At 37.0% G+C, this 22404-nt stretch overlaps 1 protein-coding gene across 4 annotated transcripts in view; it reads left to right on the top strand.

Annotated features, from left to right (window-relative positions):
- LOC118799272 (proto-oncogene tyrosine-protein kinase Src-like) overlaps positions 1 to 21368 on the top strand; it is a 44344-nt gene extending 22976 nt beyond the window's left edge. For 2 of the 4 annotated variants that reach the window (XM_036559008.1, XM_036559007.1), the window contains 10 exons: positions 3076 to 3174; positions 5670 to 5773; positions 6210 to 6359; positions 7713 to 7868; positions 7970 to 8002; positions 11552 to 11731; positions 11915 to 11991; positions 12078 to 12231; positions 13692 to 13823; positions 14898 to 21368. In XM_036559008.1, the coding sequence (XP_036414901.1) occupies positions 3076 to 3174; positions 5670 to 5773; positions 6210 to 6359; positions 7713 to 7868; positions 7970 to 8002; positions 11552 to 11731; positions 11915 to 11991; positions 12078 to 12231; positions 13692 to 13823; positions 14898 to 15106 (1294 nt within the window). In that variant the 3' untranslated portion in view covers positions 15107 to 21368. The remainder of the gene's footprint in view (positions 1 to 3075; positions 3175 to 5669; positions 5774 to 6209; positions 6360 to 7712; positions 7869 to 7969; positions 8003 to 11551; positions 11732 to 11914; positions 11992 to 12077; positions 12232 to 13691; positions 13824 to 14897) is intronic. The other 2 variants (XM_036559010.1, XM_036559009.1) reach the window with 1 other exon arrangement.
- Positions 21369 to 22404: the final 1036 nt, after the last annotated feature.

Below are 22404 nucleotides of genomic sequence, written 5' to 3'. Positions count from 1 at the left end.
CTGAGTTTTTTATTTTTCCTGTCACAGTTTGGGTAAGTGATCTGTGAAACATGATCCGTGTAACTGGGGTCAAACATATGTAGAAGTACATCATTTTGATAAAGACTTCACATCTGTATTTTAGAACAGGAATATATGTTCTACCAGACAAAGCACACATACTTATGGAACAGGTTTTCTTTTTATTTTCCAAAGCTGTCCATCTAGACCTGTCCAGCTAAACCCAGCTATTACCAAGCTAAACCTGACTGTGGCTGAGCTAAACCTGAATGTGACTGAGCTAAACCCAACTACGACTGAGCTAAAATGACTCATAAACAACATACAAGTGATGGAAATGATGAAACTTGCTTAAAATTATGGTTAATAATAAATCATAAATATTATTGTTTTTAAGGGTTATATGAACAAATATTGGAGTACCTGTACCAGCAAATATTCAAAGCTCTGTCAAAGAAATGCAAAATACAAAACTGACCTCATTATTTCTGACAACAGGTAAAACTGAGATGTGTTTGTTTCTAATTGCATGTGTGATTCTGACGTTCAGTCCCAGCTTCAGTTCAAATCCCTCTAAATGTTTTTTTGTGTTTTTCTTTCAGTCACACATTAAACATGGTTGCATATTTAAATATTTTGTATGTCTGTATATTGTATGTTGTCTTTTTATCTATGCACAAGCTGAGTTGTACGTTTAAGACAGGCAAGGTACTGCGCTGTGTTCAGATAAAATAAAATATCCTTAAAGTGATGGTTGAGCCAGATTTTGACCTTAACCCCAAATGTTTGGTGTCCAAGTTTGCATCTTTAAAGCTGCACTGTGTAAGTTTTTTATTGTTAAAACTCAAAGAAGTATCACTACTGATTGAGGAGAATAAAAACAGTCTAAAATATGGTGAGTGTGCACTGATGCGAGTCGCCCTGTAAAGCCTGAAATAATCATTTAAAAGTCAGAGACATCGGGTTGGGGGTTTTTTCACACCACGTCATCTTTACGCGTTAATGTCACATGCACAGCCACAAAAAGAAGGTCCGGCTCCATGTTTAAGTCTCAAATGATCTCAAAATCAACATTATACTGTAGAAGATATGATGACAATTGTGGATAATTCACTCACATCCTTGGAAGATGTGTCCTTCACCAAGTTTAGACTGAGTTCTCTTTGAATCCTCTTTCAATTAGATTCATCTGTTCAGGGAAGTGCAGCCCACTCTACAAAATGTTCCTCACGTTATGTGCAATGACACATTTCCACCAGAGAGGTCTCCAAATCCCCAAAACCTACATAATGTAGCGTTAATTTGCTTGCAGCTGTTCAGAAATCACTAATACTGTGGTTTTTAATCTGTGGGCTGCAGCTCCCCAGTGGGCCGTGGTGGCTGTTGGCCAGCAGTTTTATTTTTTAACTGCAAAAATTTGTTTTAATAGTTATTTAACCAAATGTAGTTTTAAAAATGACATTTTCTGAAATTTTAAACAGTATATTCAGGGCGTGGATGGTGACGTCATGCAAAATGATCTGACTTTTTGTGATAATTTGCATCAAACAGAGCGTCATGATGTGCCGTGATGTGGCAAAAGACGACAGTATACCCGCATAACTGACCCATCAGACTGCTGATGCACACCCTGATTTCTCTTCGTTCTCTCCTTCAGGGCGAACTTTAGGCGAATGAGTTGAGTGACGTCCAGTCAACGACGTCAAGTCACCCACAGTCACACACTTGAACACACTCCGAGAGGGAGATATGACGGTTGATTAAAAAAATAATATTTTCAAAGTGCAGGACATCATTATGGCTTTTTTTTTTTTGTTTAAAAACAACATTAGGCAGGTTTTGGGTTCAGAAATGGCCTAAATCTCTGCACACACTTTCCCTCTTTGCACCTCAACCTGTATGTATTTTAGTGACACGCCCCAAAGCAGCCAGCAGGGGACAAGGGAAGCAGCTCGGCTCACTGTAATGAGGATTATTAAGGTTTTTAAAGTGTATGAATAAGGCGTAAAAATACAAACTTTACCCTAAAACAGGCAGATGTAGGTCCGTACTATGTTCAAAGTAATTTCACGTTTAGATCTTTATCTATATTTTAACTGTTTGCAGTTAACCAGCCTTGAAATCTGGCACCCCCACTTCCCACATCCCTGTTTTCAGTTCAAGTCAAAGTAAAAGTGTTGATTAAAATGAGTGTCTTTCCAAATGAAAGATGCTCGAGCTGAGAAAACTCAACATAAAATAAAAAACAAAGAAAACACAGCAGTGGGTAGTGTGAGCCGGGCTTCACGTGCATGGAAACTGAAAATGAGAAACTACCGCTCTGTACTTTTTGTTCAGAGGTTTTTTCACATGAAGCTAAGAAACCCAACAAGTTGCATCATCAATCGGAGTCAGAAAAAAAACGATCTGATCAGGCCTTGGCAGCTTTTGTGGTCATTTGTGTTGCAAAAGGTTGTGAACCTCTGCTCTAACAGGCATGCTTATGTGGTTTCTAACACTGTATGACACTGTAAAGCCTCAGTCACACTAGAAATTGTTTTGTTTCGCCTTGTAAAATGGGCTTGAATTAGGCTGGTAGGGAAGACAGAAATCCATTTTTGGGCAGTTTGCAGGCTAGCTAACTCACTAACTTTAAACAGTAACAACACAAATGTAAATATTAATACACCAGATAATTATATACTCACAACATAGTGCTGCATGCTGATTTGTAGTGCAACAGTATACGTAACTGGTGGCAGCAAGCAGCTGCACTTAGCCAAGCAGCTAACAGAGCAGTTAGCTATGTTTACTTGCTTACCATACACAGTAAGAGAACTAAAGTAAAGATAATTGCTGTTGAGTGCGCATAAAACATTCTTTTTTTCAAATTTTGAGCCATGCTAATTGACACAGTGGAGGCTTCCATTACTTTGTAGCTACATTAGCCTTGCAGCTCCAGTGTAAAATCTAAAGAATCAAACTTCAGACACCAAACATGTCTGGCTGTTCAGCAGGTAAATTGACTGTCACAGTGGTTTGGTTTATGTCTCATAGTTTGAGATATTGATGTTCTGATTGCTGTATGTGTTTCAGGGAAGGAGACTGGTGGTTGGCTCGTTCTTTGACCACAGGAGAGAGCGGCTACATCCCCAGCAATTACGTTGCTCCCTCAGACTCCATCCAAGCCGAAGAGTAAAATAAACACTTTTTTCTTTCTGTTTAGCACTTCTGATGAATCAGAAATAGAAAAGTCTGTGTTGTCCAGGGTATCTCTTGAGGGTGGATCAGGTAAAAGCACTGCTTGGTGCACGCCCGGGGTGTTAGTTATTTAAGTAAACTCAGTGACTCAGTAGTTGAGTCAGATATACCTTTTTGCTGAGTCAGCAATTTGCATGACGATAAGGCATTAAATTATTCCCCATATTATTTCTTATTTCCTTCCTTATTTATCTTTTTTTTTTTTACAGTAGTGTTTTCTCTGTATGTTTACTTATTGTTCAGCTAAGTTTATTTTTAAGATTTGACCTTTTTTTTTAAACACTGATTTCAAATAGTCATCAGAATAATTGGTAAATTTCTTCATAACTAATATAACTGGTAGTGACAGCTGTAGACAGTACATTACAGGTGGAATTCAGGGTTTATTTCCATGGCTGGGGTCACAACCGACCATTCCCTCAGTGACAGAAAAGCGTGATAGGAGTCTTCTGTCTGTAATTATTGGGTATTTTCTAGAAAGTCAGGTATTTGAATGGAAAAGATTGTGATAGAAAAGAATCAAATGTTATAGAAAGAAAATCTGAAATGGTTATATCGGCCATTATATGGCGCAAAATCATATGATTACACTGAGTCGTCAGTTTTTTTTACTTTTTCCACTGATGTTGGCTGATGAATTGGCTGTAATTGTACACCTGTGATCATAAACAGGAACTCGGGAGTATAAAATGTTCCAGTCACACCAGAATGGAAACTGTATCATACAGATAAACATGTCAGATACATCAGGCATATTTAAAGTTCCTCTGATTGTCTCTGGAACAAACTATTTCAGGCCTATTTCAGTCATAAAATGAGAACCAACTAAAGAGGAATCTACATAAAGGGGAAACATGAATCTGCAGACACTGTAAGGATGATTCTACTGAATGCACATTTGGGAATCTTAACTGATCTTGGTCTTTAATTAAAGACTAAAATCCTTTTGCTTTGAGTGACTCTGTACCATAATTATGCTAATTTTGTTAAAACTAATGATTGAGTGTTCCATTTTGTCATTGCCAAAATAATCATAACACTAACCAAACTTTACCAAATGATTTAGTAGTGACTGTTTCAGTAGTTACAATTTTAGCTCATTTTGAGCTCAAAAACGCAGCCAGTACATGACTACAAAACACAGCTTTGAACAGCTGTTCACACATAAAATCATCATATTTATTAAAACACAAAAAATCTGTGTTTCGGTAGTGGCAATTCTTAATGTTCCACACTGAATTTCAGAATTAAGGACACATTTACTTCAAAACAATGGAATCTGACTACTCACCATGTGGCCATGAGGGACAAGGATGCAGCCTCACTTCCTGCTCTGAAATGCTGGGGTGTGGCTTAAATAAGACTCCGCCTACAGACTAAAATCTCTGTTTTGGTAGTGACATGAAAATGTAGGATATTTTTTCTAATAAAGTTTTGTATGTATAAATTTAACTCATGATACATTTTATTATTTCAACTTCATTAAAAAATAAAAAGCTATTTTAAAAAAAACATCGGAAAAATACAAAAATGTAAGCATTATTTTCATAAGTGTAAATTTAGAGGTTAGAGTTTGGGACAGACACCTCCCAATAGAAAGTACTCTATAAATGATGATTTTATATATATTGAGCTTATTACTATACTTATTGTCTTGGGTTTAAAAAGATCAGAACATAATCACTATAAATATCTAAGATTTGAATTATAAATTGCTTTTTTAAATACTTTTTTTCATTATAGGACCGCAGTTTGAAGTAATTCAGTAGTCCCTATAGGGTAATAATACAGTAATCAATGTAGCCTATCAGATTTCTCTTGACTGTTAATTCACACAACAAAATAAACACCAAAATGTGTTAAACATTTCCAGTTTATAGCCATTTATGTTTGATAGATACATTCTGTATGATAAAAATCTGAAAATATAAACATAGCTAGCTGGCTAAGTCCATTAGGTCACACATTGCTGGACCAGTCACCTGAGCAGTTCCACCACTGCCCGTTCGGGGACCACAGCCCACTCGTTCCAAACCCCTGCCTTAGAATTAAACAGGCTGATTTTTACTATGCCTTTAAGACAGATATATGTAAATTAGCTCTGTTCTGATTCGCTGACCTGTATTGTGCCTCATTCAAAAAAACAGCCCAGGCTGAAACAGTCCTTTTAACTTCAGCGCAAGTGGGAAGGGTCACACGCTGTGATCCAATCACTTTCAGAGGTAGTCAGAAACACACACACGCAGTGTGATCAGATCACTTGAGGTGAACGTTAATACCAGGTTTGAACGGCTATAAATAAAAAGATCTAAACAGACACACTCATATCATGATAGGAAATCAGGACTCCTCATCCAGAGAACATACAGCATCTGCTTTACTTCCTATAAACCCAGATAAGGTCACGCTCTGCATTCTTTACGTTGCAGGTGGTTTTTCGGTAAGATAACACGTCGTGACTCTGAGCGACTGCTTCTCAACATCCAGAACAGGAGAGGCACTTTCCTTGTGAGAGAAAGTGAGACAACAAAAGGTGAGCCTGTCTGATCAACTCTGTCTTTTATGGAATTCTGTTAACAGTGATTGATAATACAGTGAGAGGAAACAAGTATTCAGACACTTTTGTTTGTAATGTTTAATATACATCCAGTGCATATATCCCCTCCATATCAAGCATAAATAAAGATATGATTAAAAATACAAAAATAATAATGCTGCAAAAATACAAATGTTCCTCTGCAAATGGCACTGGTGTCATTACAAAATTGATTTCAGTTGGTTGGAATGATTTCACATAACAAGTAGTGATCATGGTGAAGGTGAAGGAGCTTAAAATTCTCAGGAAGAGCATTATTAAACAACATTTGACTGGAAAAAGATACAGAGCCACAACATTCCGTTGCTACTACACAGTCAGGTTGTTTTTGGTTGTTTTTGCTTATTTATACCTGAGGTATGTTTTTGTTTAGGCGCTTACTGCCTGTCTGTCCTGGACTACGACAACATGAAGGGGCTAAACGTCAAGCACTACAAGATCAGGAAGCTGGACAGCGGAGGCTTTTACATCACATCCCGCACTCAGTTCACCAGTCTGCAGCAGCTGGTCCTCCACTATCGAAGTGAGTTCTGTGCTCTTCACAAATGTCCCTGACTTGCTAACCATAAACATTCATTTTCAGTTTTGGCAGGATATTTGCGCAGATGTTTGGAAAAAGAAATGGCAAAAAGAGGTTTGCATTTACATTTTATTGTTTTAATTTTAATTTCTTTTTTGGCCAGATTTGCCTCCCATAGTTTTAGACACAACATCGCCCATTGTGGCAAGTTACATTCAAATTTATGCATTTTCACTGACCCTATTATCAGGAGATCGCGAGTTCAATCCCTGGTGATGCTACAGCCATCTGTGGCTGGGAGTCAGCACAGTTGTCCTCTCTCTCTCTGGGTGGGCAGGATGGCCCCCTGTCTCCCCCCATCACTCAGCGCGATGCTAGCCAGCGCAGGCGTCTGTTAGCTCACGTAACAGAATTGGCGGTTAGAGTTCTCCTCCGAGCATGTTCAGCTGTCCAATGACGTTGCGTTAGCGGCAGCTTAAAAAGAAGCTTCAAAGGACTCTGAGAAAACCTGTGTTTGTTTTCACCCTCCTGGCGCTGGTGGTATCGTGTGATTGAGGGAGTCCTTACTAGTGGGGGAGAAATAATGTAATTTCGCTTACAACATTTCCAAATATATTCATTCTCTGCCCCTATCATGAAAGAAAATTAGGGCTGACAAACAAGTTTTATAATTAATCATGATTACTCACATTATTTTGTGTAGTTAATCACAATCAAAATAATATTTGCTTACATTTTTTTCATTTTGAAAGCAGTGAATTTTGTTTTTTATCGTGTGAATCTCAACATGAAAATCACATGATTTCCACAGAGTGAATGCAGTTTCCAGTTTAATCACTGACATCCAGTGATGCATACAGAGCACTTTGAACCTGTCCTACTATGGATGGGTTGAAGGGACAGAAAAGAGAAATATGTTAACTGTGTTAAAAAATTAGTGGCGTTAATAACACGTTATTAATGGGTTAACCTTGACAACGCTAGAAAAAAATGTATGGTTTTGATTGCATTGCAAGAAATGATAGGAATAAAGCAATCAGTTAAATCGCAGGTTCTTAAATTCTATATAAATGATAAGGTTTAGAAGATGTGTAAAAATCACCTCTTTAAAATTTGTTGTCCATTCAGAAGGTTCTAAGAATATGTTAATATACACTCTCAGAAATAAAGGTATTAAACTGTCACTAGTACCCCTCTTGTCAATGGGGTGGGACCCTCAAGGGTAGGTCTCAGTACCTTAAGTCAGGGAACATAATTGTACCATAATCCATTGAAATGATATTTTCTCAGTTGTATTGACTCCTCTGTGTGGAACATTAAGAATTAAAGATCGTTTTGTCCTGTGTCCTGTTTCAGCACACGCAGACGGATTATGTCACGTCCTGACAGATATCTGTCCCATGCTGAAGCCGCAGACTCAAGGCCTAGCGCGAGACGCCTGGGAAATCCCCCGAGAGTCACTCCGGCTGGATGTCAAGCTGGGCCAGGGCTGCTTTGGGGAAGTGTGGATGGGTATGATATGAGCAAACTCTGCCATTTCTAAAGCAGTCTTGCCATACCTCTTAGAAATGGAACATCTACAAGTTATGCATGTTCATATTCGTTTACCTCAGGTCGCCACATTTTCAAAGGAGGAGTGTTTGAGGGTACAGTATGTGCCATTATAATTCCAACAGCTCACATTAACATTAAAGTACACTAACCTTTACTTCCAACAGTCTAGTATGATATGAATAATGCTACTAAATGTATTCTAACATGATATGTTAAAGTGATAGTTTGGCCAAAAATTGACTTGACTGTTTTGTCATTATGCTGTACTTTAGCACTGGTGCTACAAGGCTAATGTAGCTAGCAATAAATGGAATCCTGTACCCCACCAATTAGCATCATGCAAACTGCATGCCTGAATTATCACAGACTTGCCTGAAGTTAAATGGTAATTCCAAAGTTTTTCAAACTTTTGACATAATTCAATCATTGGGATGTAAACAGAGTGATTCAGAGTGGTTTGGTGTGATTGGTTCAGATTTTTTATAGTGGTGCTGATAAGAACTAGGGGTCGTCATGACTACAACACAAATATAGCTGTTTTATTTACTACACAAAACCACCAGTGACCCTACACGAGTCTTCTGAGTTTTATATGGTATGATGATGATGGAAAAATAATGAAAAATCTGAACAAAATTTTTTTTTTGACTGTTTTGCCTCACAACACCCTGCGTGTACCCCTCTACCATGAATAGTTTTTTAAAATTATTTTAGGCCACATCCTTCTTGTTAAACCTCAAACATCAGGCAGTGTATTCATAACCATTTCATGTAATAACTCTCTTTGAGGGAGCTTTTAGAGGTGGATGTCTGGTTCCTATCACCACCGCTGTGAACAATTCTGATTCAGTAAGTTTCTCCAGAACAGAGAATTTCATACCAACCCACTCTGAATGACTATGCTTGTTTAATTAGGCACCTTTCTGGAAAAATAAGTGGAATTTCCCCTTATGTAATCTCAAATAGAGCTGTCTGCTGTGGTTTCTGGTGTACTGTATGATGCAGTGTACATTGTTCTGTATTTTTGTCAGGGGGGAAAAACAAGGTATTTTGCCAAACTGTTGCTTTAATGCTATTTAAAGCTCTTTTCGGATCGGATTTTGTGTATCAGATGGGTTTGTGTATTTGTAAAAACATTTTTAAACGTCTCTTCAGTGATGAAACTTTCACATCCGGACAACAATAAAAATATTGCAGGACATTATTTTAGTGGGTTGTATTTTCTACAAACCCAGACGCATCACAGGAAAACAAAAAGCCGATGATATTGCAAAGATACAGTAATGCCTTACACCTGTATCTGCTAATGCCAGTGGTGGACAGTAACGAAGTAGATGTAATTCGTTACTGTACTTAAGTAGTTTTTTCGTGTATCTGTACTTTACTGATGTATTTCCGTTTTTGGTGACTTTTTACTTTCACTCCACTACATTTCAAAGTCAAATATCTTACTTTTTACTCCACTACATTATGCAAAATCTGTCGTTCCTTTTGGCTTTTGTGTGTATAAAAACGTAACATGTCAAAACAAAAGAAGTGTAAAGCAGCACACCGATCAGGGTACAGCGCGCACTTTGTTTTGAGCTTGTTTTGACCTGTTGGTCATACCGACCCAGTGCAGCACACGGTTCAACGACAGTGTAACAGCGTAAAAGTTTAGGGAATGCCTATACCTACGTAAATGATGGAGGAAACTCCTGACTCTAACCAAACTTTGTGTAAATAGACCACAATATAGAAATATGTACACATATGCAGTTGTGACTGGCATGTTTCTTTTTCTGAATTTATACAAACACTTTCATTTTACAGTAAATTCATTTTGGCTAGTTTATGTTTATGAACAGAGACCTGCAGATGCAGTATAGTAAAGGAAAACTCATTTGTGAACCTGTGTTTAAAGCAAGTTTTTATTAAACTTGAAACTTGTTTAAATTTAAACTATTTTTTATTTAAACTAAGTTGCAATTAAATCTTAAACCAAAACTTTGCTTGTTCGCAAAAGGTTATTTCATAGCCACTCGGTTCTACCTAATGGAAATTGTTTGCCTTTAGTGTTTTGTGCTTATGATCATTTTAATGGACATCAACGTCAGACTAATTAGTGACATTCTATTAAAATATTGGTACACCAAGAGTGACACTGGAGTATTTTCACCTAAAATGAGTTAATGAAGCAAGAGTCTTGTCACAAAAATGGTAATAGGACATTAGAGCCATAATTGATCTTTTAATACTTTCACTTTTGATACTTAAGTACATTTGAAGGCAAATACTTTTGTACTTTTACTCAAGTGGAGGTCTAATTTAAGGACTGGTTTGTATACTTCATCCATCACTGGCTAATGCTCTCCCAGTGTGATGAAGTTCTACCACTCAGAACAAATAAATGATCGAGAGACTCTTCCAAAGCATCTATCATTTGTCAGTTCAGGAAGTGTTTAACATCTATTAATAAGACGGATAGTTCCACTTCTATAATCTGTTTGTCTGAAGCCGTTCTAAGATACTGGATTGAATACTTGAAATGATTGCGTCACAACACAACTGAAGTCTGTATTAATGCACCGGGTCACTAAAAATCCTTGTGCTGTGAATGTTGACTGTAATGCTGCCCAAATGGCTGTTTGTTTGGGTGCTGGAGTCACTATTTTAATTCCTCTGTAGTGACCTATGTAGTGAGGAGACATACGGCTCTATTAGCTTTGTGCTAACATAAGACTGGAAATTGCATTGTCATGTTGGTAGTAATTTAGTGAGCAAAAACTACTTGTCAAGGAATTTTTCTTTTGCAGTGCTATATCTTGTTTATTAAATGACAGAGTTCATGAAATGACCGCAGTATAAAATGATGAATTTTCTTGTCCTCTCTTAGCAGTTAGTGGTTGCTTGGCAACAACATACTCTTGCAAAACTACTTTTCTTGGCTAAAGAATTGTTTATCATGATTAATTAAAACGTATACAGTTTTCAAATAATAATTTGTTTCATCGTATTTTACGTTGTCCAAAAGCAATATCCCCCTTGAGGCTGTACATTAGTGATTTTAACGCAACGTTGTTAAGGGGGTTTTTAGGCACAGTGCGAGGCAGAGCAACACCCTTAATCATGATAAAATCACTGTAATGCACGGCCTCTTACGGCTCACTGCTTTAATGTGCATTAAGAGGGTGAGTACTAAATAGGGTGAGTAACCGTGGTTTCCTGGAAAATCACAGAGAACTGTATCTGGACTGGACTAAAATGATCAGAGCACTGCTGAGTTTGGTGAAAAACAGTGATCATCTCAGGAGAAGAGGGAGAAAATGACCAACACAGCTGATCCGGACAGAAATAACATCACTGAGCAGCACAGATAAAAGAGGAAACTACCCCAAATTCCATCCCCTGCAAATTTAATCCCATCTGAATCGAGCTTTTGAAAATGTTCTAACACATAAACATGGAAGAAATGCGTTCAATTCTTAAAATCCCAGGGTGTACTATTCAGAGATATTTTCAAGTTATGGAGGTGTGTAACAAAGGTTTGGTTGTCTGGCTATTTAAGGGGTTAATTTCAATGAAAACACTCAAAGCTCAACTCAGTGTAAGGAAAGTCAGTGTGTTTTGTGATTTGAAAATAACCTTCTTTGCTGGTCCAGGTACTTGGAATGGGACGACGCGAGTAGCCATCAAGACGCTGAAGCCTGGCACCATGTCGCCCGAGGCTTTCCTGGAAGAGGCCCAAGTCATGAAAAAGCTCCGGCATGAAAAACTGGTCCAGCTGTACGCCGTCGTCTCAGAGGAGCCCATCTACATTGTTACGGAATATATGAGTCAAGGTCTGACCTCAACGAAAACATGTAGTTGTTCAGTGTTTAGGTGCTGATGCCATCCATGATATACTTAGAAAACATATTGTGACTTATTATGAAAATGATATTATGAAAATGATATTGCCCACCCTTACTACGAACCTGGCCAAGTAGGCAATTCGAATAATCTGTAATATTCTCCCACCACAGGCAGCCTCCTGGACTATTTAAAAGGTGAAAAGGGGAAATATTTGCGACTTCCACAGCTGGTTGATATGGCATCTCAGGTACTGTGCTTTAATGCTAGACATACTTTTGTTTTAAGATTTTCTTAAGGTCCACTTCAGATTTGCTGGATTGAATTCTTTTTCAGATTGCTGCTGGTATGGCTTATGTGGAGAGGATGAACTATGTACACAGAGACCTGAGGGCAGCAAACATCCTCGTGGGAGACAACCTGGTGTGCAAGGTGGCCGACTTTGGACTGGCGCGACTCATTGAAGACAATGAGTACACAGCCAGACAGGGTAAGAGCTAGAGCTTCAGAGTCTGCTGCAGATATGTACTGTACGATATCAGTACTGTTAACACAAGGTTACTTAAACCAGGTTATACTTCAACCAGATTAGTTACTTAAACCAGACTAGTTACATAAACCAGACTAGTTACTTAAACCAATTTAGTTACCTAAACTGGATTAGTTGTTTAACCTGATTTTAACTGAATTAGTTGTTTAGTGTTACTTTATCAAGATTAGTTGTCTAACTAATTAGTTGTTTAATTTAAACCAGATTCGTTGTTTGATATTACTTAAATCAAATTAATTAACATGATTTGAACTGATTTACTGATTTAGGTGTTTAGTATTACTTAATCCAGATTGGTTGTCTAACTAATTAGTTGTTCAATTTAAGACAAATTAGTTATTTAAGATTACATAAACCAGATTAGTTGTTTAATGTGATTTTAACTGCATTAGTTGCTTAATATTACTTTATCCAGATTAGTTGTCTAACTAATTAGTTGTTTCATTTAAACCAGATTAGTTGTTTCACATTACTTTAACCAGATTAATTGTTTAACATGATTTGAACTGATTTAGGTGTTTAGTATTACTTAATCCAGATTAGTTGTCTAAATAATTAGTTGTTTAATTTAAACCATATTAGTTATTTAAGATTACGTAAACCAGATTAGTTGTTAACATCATTTAAACCAGATTAGTTGTTTAATGTGATTTTAACTGCATTAGTTGCTTAATATTACTTTATCCAGATTAGTTGTCTAACTAATTAGTTGTTTCATTTAAACCAGATTAGTTGTTTAACATGATTTGAACTGATTGTTTGTGTTTAGTATTACTTAATCCAGATTAGTTGTCTAAATAATTAGTTGTTTAAAACAAATTAGTTGTTTAAGATTACGTAAACCAGATTAGTTGTTTAAAATTACTTAAATGAAATGTCAGTATTGTCGCCTATACATTAGTAATTTGTACTAGTAATCACTTTGTCCCTAAACCAGATTGCTTGTTTAACATTATTTAGAATGAATTAAATGTTTAACACTTCTTAAGCCAAATTAGTTGTTTAACATCATAAACTGGCCTATAATTATTTAAACCAGATTGTTTAGCATTATTTAAACTGGATTAGTTGTTTAACATTGCTTAAAATGATGAGTTAACATCATAAACTAACCCATAATTATTCACTTATTATTTGTTTACTTAAACCAGATTATATTTGAACTAGATTATTTGTTTAACATGACTTAAAATAAAACTAGTTGTTTAATATTACTTTTAACCAGATTAGTTGTTTAACTAATTAGTTAATAACATTATAAACTGACACTTACTTTACACTTTTAATTTAAAAGTCTGTGAATTATTCATCCAGTCCTCATTCATTTAGGTGCTCAGTTACTGCATATGCTGGTGTTTAATGTAATGGATGTTGCCTTGTTTGTACTTCCTTCAAATAAGGTGCCAAGTTTCCCATTAAATGGACGGCTCCTGAGGCTGCACTGTACGGCCGCTTCACCATCAAATCAGACGTTTGGTCTTTCGGCATACTACTGACCGAGCTGGCCACAAAAGGACGAGTTCCGTACCCAGGTAACACAAACAAGCCCAGTTTTAGTAGAAATGCGAATTGCAGTATTCTGTGATGGTCTGCTTTATGCCGGTCTGTATGAAGTTATTACAGAAGCAAGCAAAACCTCTTCATAAATCACTATCAGATGTTGGTAAAACCGTGATGAATAGTGAGAGTCGGCGACAGTTTTACAGCTGTTGTTTGTTGAATTATAATGGAACAGCTTGTAACAGTATTGAGGGACGAGTAGATCACAATACCCAGTCACTGAAATTTTGCTTGTTTTAATGTAATTATGAATTTTTCAAGAAGTGACTTATCTTTTTATTGTAGCTTATTTTTCCCTTTCACACAACCCTATGCTGTAAGTAAAATTAAGTTTAATTTGCATACAGGTTGCCCTTTTTTCCCTGTCAGTGCACGGGCCTGCTTTCCATCACCACTGCTAGAGCAGCGTGTGTTCATCGTTTTTAGTCTTTCTCTAAAAGTGTAGATGTCTGCCTATACAGACATTAAGCGTGTTTTCACATATATTTCCTGTTAAATATATGTTCTGTTAAAGTGAACCTGAAAGGGAACCAACTGCAAATGGCCTCAGTGCTTTTTGTGTTCACAATGTAAGTGAAACAATGTAAGTAAAGAGGCCTCGGTTTTCTTTCTGGCCCTTTTTAGCAATGATGAGATCTCAGACCACACCACTCACAGTGTGCACCGTGCTCACTAAATGGGCATAAATCTAGCCTTTTAGGTGGTGAGAGGAGCTACCAGACACGCCTCTCCTATTGCCCATGCAGAAACGATTGTGAAACAGTGTGTTTAAAAGAGCAGCAGTGAATTTTCATTCATTCAGCGGTCAGTGTGAAAGCAGCTTAAAGCTCTTGGGCTCTTGCATCTTATTGCTTTAATAAGTCAGCGCTGCTGTCTTGTCATGAGATCATGCACAGGCTTTATCTTGAGAAGTACCTTAAAAATGACCCCTGGTGGTCTGTTTTTACCTGCTGAAGTGCTGAAGACTGAAAACAGCCCTAAGATGAGTGGATCTCCACACTCCTCTCTGTTTTACAGTGTTCATCCCTATATTTTCATCCCTCCAGGCATGGTGAACAGGGAGGTGCTTGACCAGGTGGAGCGAGGTTATCGGATGCCATGTCCGGCCGATTGCCCCAGCTCCATGCACGAGCTGATGCTCAGCTGCTGGCGGAAGGAGCCCGAGGAGCGGCCCACGTTTGAGTACCTGCAGGGCTTCCTGGAGGACTACTTCACCTCCACTGAACCCCAGTACCAGCCCGGGGAAAACCTCTAGGGCTTCCAGTGTGAATGTGGGGACTCAGACGCGTGGGTACGTGCTCGTGCGCACAAGTTCATGTGTATATTTTGGGGGGAAAAGGGGGGGTTGACAGAGAAACTCTCTCCATTGTGTACGAATAGGATAAGTATGCCTGCGTAAGTGCGAGAGAGAGATGCAGAAATAGTCCTCCAAATCTTGAGTGAGTCTTTGGAAGGCTAGCCAAAGGGTACAGACAAACCCCTCTGTCCAGTTGCCAGACTGTATTTTTTTTTTTTCACCCAGCAGAGTACTGCCACGTGCCCAGAGGTGCCAAAGGATTGATCCATTCGTCTGTTGTTTTCGTCGCTTACTTTTTTCTCCATCCATTTTTTTTCTTTTATCCAAGTGTAATTTCTGCACCAGTAACTGTTTGCCAGTGTGCTGAGAGAGAGTGCATTGTTGTACTTTTTCCCCACCAGATTAACTCTTTTTTGTGGTACTTAAATCAAAGGGCTGCTATTGATCACGCGTAATTACGGCATGGGCTAATTTCAGTCTTCTTTTGACGTTTTAGGACGCAAACACAATGGGACAGCGTTAATCCAGCCATTTTTAATCATGATAATTAAAAAAACTTGTCTGAAATCTTGTTTTCTGTTCAGTCGCTCAGTATGAAGAATTTTAAATCGCTATACCAACCATGACACTAATGTATAGAAGGCTATTCTTGCCAGGTAGAAAAATCACCTACAATTTTTAGCTCTTTTTCTGTTTCTGGTATCAGTATGTCACAAATTTGACTTAATATCCCAAATATAATGACTTGTTTTGAGAGATTGACTCGTGTCTTGAAATAATTGGTAATTTTGTTAAATGATTGACTTAGTTTCTTAATATATGACTTGTCAAATTATTGACCTACTTTGCTGACCTAATGACTTTCTGTCATAATAATGACTAGTATATTGCAGTAATGATAATCCTTAAAAAATATACTTTCTTGAAATTTAATAACTTATTATTTCAACATAGTATATCAATATAGTCAACAATTCAAGAAAATAAGTCAGTATTTTGACATACTATTTGCTGGAAACTGAAAAACGGAAAAAAAAAGAGGTGAATGGGTTTCCATACTTACGTTTCCCTGAGCTGCTGAAAACACTTGGTCTTCTCGCCACCTTTTTCAGTGGAGAACATGAAACAATAATAGGTTGCACTAATTTAATAAAGTACCAGACATCTGTTACGTAAGAAGAGGCTTTGAATTTTTTGCATTTTCACTTGTATCCATGTGTAATTGTATATTTATTGTGAAATTCCGATAACATACAAGCTTGTAAAAACAAAACAAAACAAAAAAAACGAACTTCGCAGCTTTGTGATCGGCCCATAACTGTAATAGTTAGTTGTTTTGGTATCAAGTTTTCTGAACAGTTTTGCGTTACTCCACAAACAGACTCCTCGCCTTAGAGCTACTTTCACAGTTGCCTAACATCCCAAATTTAGTGCAGTATCATGTGTTTAAACAGCAGCGCTATCGCGCCAGTCCAGGTGACCCTGTTACAGAATATGGATTAAAGGCAGTTTATGTTTACATATAAACCAGAGAACTCCAGCTAAAGGAATGAAAAACTAATTTATGCAATTATCCACTTTCCCTAGATTTAGGTGATCAGCCAAGTCATGTTTGGTGTCAAAATTTAGATTTTTTTAGTTTGGTGTCAAAGCTAAGAGGCTAATGCAGCTAACAAACACTGCAAGTCAATAGTCACCCAAATAGTTTTTGTAAAGTACATCCCCAAAACTTCTCTCAAACAGTATCCAGCTCTTCATTAAGTATATGCAGACTATGTGCAATATGGTTTAAGACACAGTATCACACAGAGTCCTACTGTGTCCTAAACCACATTAACAGCTCTGTGTCACCTTAATGAGCAGCTGGATGCGGTTTGAGCGGGTTGAGAGAAGTTGTATTTACAGAAAAGATTTTGGTGACTATTGTCTTCTAGTGTTCGTTCAGCTTAATTCAGTGTTAAGCGTAAAGTGGTGTAAAGAACACGTTACAGTAACGTGACAAATCTTTCCTGTAACAGTGTATTACAGCTTCAGTTATTGTAATTATGTTACTTTCTTTACTCTTGTACCTTTAAAAGAGCTAAATTAATTATACCAGATGCCTTTAAATCATATGTTTCCTCTATATAGATTATCTGTGCCTGTCTTGCGTCAGATGACTGCAGCTTTGATTGTGAACATGAGCAGTGCAGTGCGAGCGCGGGAAGCTCCGTAAACTCTGCAAACAATCTGTCACATGATCTAATCATGCTGATATGAAACTGATGGATAAAGATCTCCATGCTGAAGAAGAGAGGCTCACCTAAACAGACCAGACCCCATTTACATTCACAAACAGCTCTGTAACATTTACACTTCATTCAGAAATATTAAGTAATGTAATGAGCAGTGAGTTTACTTTTTTCAGGAACTTATCAGTAAAATAATCCCATTACAGTTTGAGAGAAGTAATTAGTAATTTGTGATGGATTATTTTAAGGTAACAACCCCAACACTGGTTACATCAGCCTTGCAGCTTTAGTTCTAAACCAAATTATAAAACTTAAAGGCAAAATTTGGATACCAAACACATCTACATCTGGGCTAAGTGGAACATTGTGTAAATTTGACTCTGCGGTTAATTAGCAGGTTCAGTTGGCATGGCGAAGCAGCGAAACAATGCTGGCCCTTGTTTCCCCACCACTGATATAAACCATCTTGTTCTGCTCAGTGGCCAATAAGCAGAAAAAATTGAGTGCATAATATGCTATTTAACACAATGCTTAATATGCCTTACTACGTTTTGATTTTAATTTTCCACACATTAAAGTTCAGAATGGCTTCAAACTTTTTTTTTTTGAAAGAAAAGAAAGCTACTAAACTTGGTCAAGACTGAAGACTGTGCCTTTAAAAATGGTCTTGACTTGCGTTTTTCCTCACGGAAGCGAAGACTAATGCAGGTGAAGCAGCGTGCTCATTGGTGTCCACCGTCACACTTAAGGTCAATGTGTGGAAGAAGCTGCTTTGTTCATAATTCCTGTATTTGGGCTTGTTTTGAAGAAAAGGAAGGGGACCTGACCTTCCTAATCAGGCCTTTAACAACAAATCTGTTGTTACAAGCTCAAAATATTGTCGCTGTCCAGAATCTCCATGTTGTTTATTTATTGACGAAATGATGAACGGACCAATGCTCCGAAATTGCCCGAAATAAAATCTCTTTGCATTAACCTACATTAAAAGTAACAAACGATTTTGTCTTCCCCTGTACAGTTTTGCCATTTTGGAAATTCTTGTTTTTTGTTGGACAGCGACGATATTCAGAAAGTTCCGAAGAGATTTTTGCTAATTGAAAAGAGCTGAACTGCATTAACGTATATCTAGAAAATCATATCTGCCAGTCACATAGAGTTTTGGCAGTGTAGAACTTTCATAGGTGGTCTAACGTCAAAGGGGCCTTAGAGACAGTCTTTTTAAACCATGCATGAGTCTGAGGGATTTTGAGGCCCAGATGTTTTTAACTGTATACATCAGTGTGACTGTGGATTTAATGATGAAATTCCCCTGTAAAAGATATTATTTATTTATTTACTTCTTTTGATAGATGTAAGTCAGATTGAACCCTTTTGGACTTTGTATTATCACAACAGCTGAGTAATCGATGCTGCATGTCTCAATAATAAATGATCAAACAGTAGCGCATGCATTATTAATTACCCTTAAAAACAACAAAACAACAAGGTTTTTCAGATTGACTGAGATTGATTTGAAAAAAGTTCTATATAGAACCATCTACAGCACGTTCTCCATCAATTTGAAGAACACTTTGACAATACAAGGAACCAATTAATCATGCAAAGCCTTCTTTGAGTGTTCATGGTTCTATATAGAACCATTTTCTTTACTAAAGAACCCTTGAAGAACCATCATTTTTCTTTGCATGGTGAAATGGCTTTTCAGATTGATGGAGAATATGTTGTATATGGTTCTATAGAGCACCAAAAAGGGTCCTTCTGTTGTGACAAACTTGACCTCGTACCAGTAGCAGAACCCTTTCGGTGAGAGGTTCTATGTAGAACCACATACAACACATTCTTCATCAATCTAAAGAACCATTTCACCATGCAAAGAACTGTTCTACTATTTTTCATGAAAGTGTTTCTTTGAGTGTTCATGGTTCTTTATAAAGAACCCTTGCAGAACCATTGTTGTTAAGAGTGTACAGCTGGATAATTTGCTTAATTACGCTAGATAAAATGTTGCAGGACTAGAAGTTAACCTATCATGTGCGCCAAGTGCTCATTTCACTCGACTGCTAATTTGAAATCCAAAGCGAGGCTACAGTGGGAACATCCTGGAACCAGACTGTGAAAACAGAGAAGAAAAAGTAGGAAAATAAATATTTCTGGTTAATGATAAAGATAGATTTGGACATTTTTTACTATTCACTTCTTTTGATAGATTTAAGTCAGATTGAACCATTGTGGACTTCATCATGACAACCTCAGTACGGCTGTTCGGTTCCAGAGTCGACTTCGATTCCGATTCCAAGTGACAGGGAACTGATTGATAGTCGTTTCTGAGAGTAGATTCCACGCGGTATTCATGATTCTAAAAACCAAGGCATATACAGAGGGTCCAGAGGTCTGAGGCCACAATGAAAATTTGGGATTTTTTTTTAACATTTAAATCTGGAAATTTACAACATTTTAGAACTTTGAAAAATTTTAAACAAATGAAAATTATGATGAGTAAAAAAAAATAATAATAAATAAAGAAGAAATATTCAAAATTCTGCATTATTTCTAGGTCACTACTCAAATGTAAGCAAGTTTGTGGCTTTTAATAATGAAAAGGTTTTTTTTATTCTTTTTTAGTCTGATCTCTTCCAGTGACACTTGTGTTCAGACGACTCTCAGGCGTATTTGATCTGCTCATCAAAGGCTCTTGCACAAACTTGCAGCTCGAATGCACACGGTCATTGAAGTAAAAGCAGGACACACCACCAAATTTGAAAAACTCTGAAATTTGTGTAAATATTTCAGAGATATTACTTTTTACTATAGATATTACCTCCAGGTTTATGCTAGTAGTATAAATTGTAATGAACAGTTTTGAATGCAAAGTAGAAGCATTTTCACTCAGACTTTTGAACCCCACTGTAGAAATAATAATTATAATAAAAAAAAGAGTACAGTATTAATTACATTTCCAGCAAGGAAATTTGGAGAGCTAATTCTGGCTAAATGAGTGTATCTGAGTAAGCTGTACCTGATTCTCCTCTGTACCGATTCGCTTCTTCAGGTGGGTAGATGTTTCAGCACTGTTGTTGTTGAATTAAAAGGCATTCTTTTAACGACAGGCTTGTTTCCTACATTGTATAAAGTAAAATCCAGCTGGGCTGTGGGTGTTTGTGTTTGTTGAAGGCCGTATTTTTTGGACAGCTTGTCTAGACAGTGACAGCAGAATATCTGAACTGCGTGTTCGTGCAGGTGCAAACTCAAACGTAACTTTGGAGTCGACTCTTAAATATCCGAATGCCTGGAATCAAAGAATCAATTCTTTTTTGGATCGACTCACCTCATCTCTGCTTTGGGTGTCAAGATAGCGGTCGAGTGAAATTAGTGTGTGACGTCTTTTTTTGTTGTTAGTCGACTAATGTAAAGTTTACCTTCTTACTGTTGAAGGACTTTTGTTTTCCACACTGTTTGAGTTGACGGTTAAACTACTGACTACCCTCATGTGTGTAGGTTGAACTTAATCACGAAACCTGCTGCGTTTGTGCTGAAGAAGCCATATACACATAACTGCTGTTTAATTCTGTAAAATAATGTAATTTTTGTTATTCAGAAATCTGAAATTCAGTAATCAAGCAGTTCATTATCTGCAAACAATCAAGATGATTTGATTATGAGTAGATGTTTTCATTATTTGACTGCAAAGTTTTGTTTCCTTTTCGTTTGTGTGTGGTGAGGAGGGGGGCTTGTTCTTTTTCAAATGCAAAAAAAGAGGAAAAAAATAAACTAAATCATGGATTTATGGTGGAAGGTTTGTAATATTTCCATTTAAAAGATCTAGTTTTAGGACTGTGCATGTTATTGACATTGTACTAATGACTAATGTACGGCTACTTTGTAAATATTATTATTATTATTATTATTATTATTATTATTCTTTAATCTCAATTGGTTTGAATGATGCAATGTGAAATTTGGGCAAGAGCATCATTACCTTAAAGACCTTTATAAACCTTTTTTTTTGTCTGTTTGTTTGTTTGGCTGCTGTTTGCATTTGTATCCTTAATCTTGGGTCAAACTTAACTGAGTTTTTTGGGGGATTTTTGGTTTGCTTAGTTGTTTACTTGTTTATTTTACTGAGTGCACATTCATGTGGCTTTTGGTAACATTTAAAGAGGAAATCCACAGAAATTTTCAAAATTTCTACATAATTAAGTGCGTAAATAGAGTGAGACGTAAACAGTGATTCAGAGAGGTTTGGTGTGAAATGGTTCAGATTTCTTTACAGTGGTGGTGATAGGAACCAGGGGTCACCATGACTACAACACAAACAGTCATTTTATTTACTTTCCAAAACCACTGGTGAACCTACACAAGTTCTGAGTTGTCTATGGAATGTTGATGATGGGGAAAATAGTGATAAATCCATGGAAAATAAATTTAATGAAAATTTCCTTGCACACTATTTTGCCTTCCAGTGTCCTGCATAACCATTTCAGGTAATAACCTTCTGTGAGGGAGCTTTTAGAGGTGGACGTCTGGTTTCTATCACCACCACTCTGAACAATTCTGACTCCAATTCTGACACCACACCTCTCTGAATGACTCTGTTTACATCTCAACCATTTAATTATGCAGAAATTTGGGGAGTTTGGTGGAATTTACCTTTAAGTGAATCAAAACCAAGCCACAATTCTCAGTTTTCAAGTTCATATTCGTATTTTAGTCCTCAACTTTTTCCAGATCTGCCAGTTCAGCATGAATCTGTCATGCGTTTCTCCTGATCATAATAAACAGACACATTTAATTAAGAAACCTAGAGCAATAATTACTAATAACTCAGCTATAGATTTAACTCTAGACTATACATGTAAGCGCTCATGGTGTATTTTAGCAGCTGAACCCAACGTTAATGAGGTTTGCTTTCCCGGAAAAAAAACTTCATTTTTCTCATCATCAGTGCCATAAACTTATTTATTTACATGATTTCTTTATATTTCTCAGGAATCATTAATCTTATGTATTTCTGTAATTCACTTTGTT

This window comes from Colossoma macropomum, unplaced genomic scaffold, assembly GCF_904425465.1.
Source record: "Colossoma macropomum unplaced genomic scaffold, Colossoma_macropomum, whole genome shotgun sequence".
Taxonomy (NCBI): domain Eukaryota; kingdom Metazoa; phylum Chordata; class Actinopteri; order Characiformes; family Serrasalmidae; genus Colossoma; species Colossoma macropomum.
This window is presented reverse-complemented; position numbering and strand designations above follow the sequence as displayed.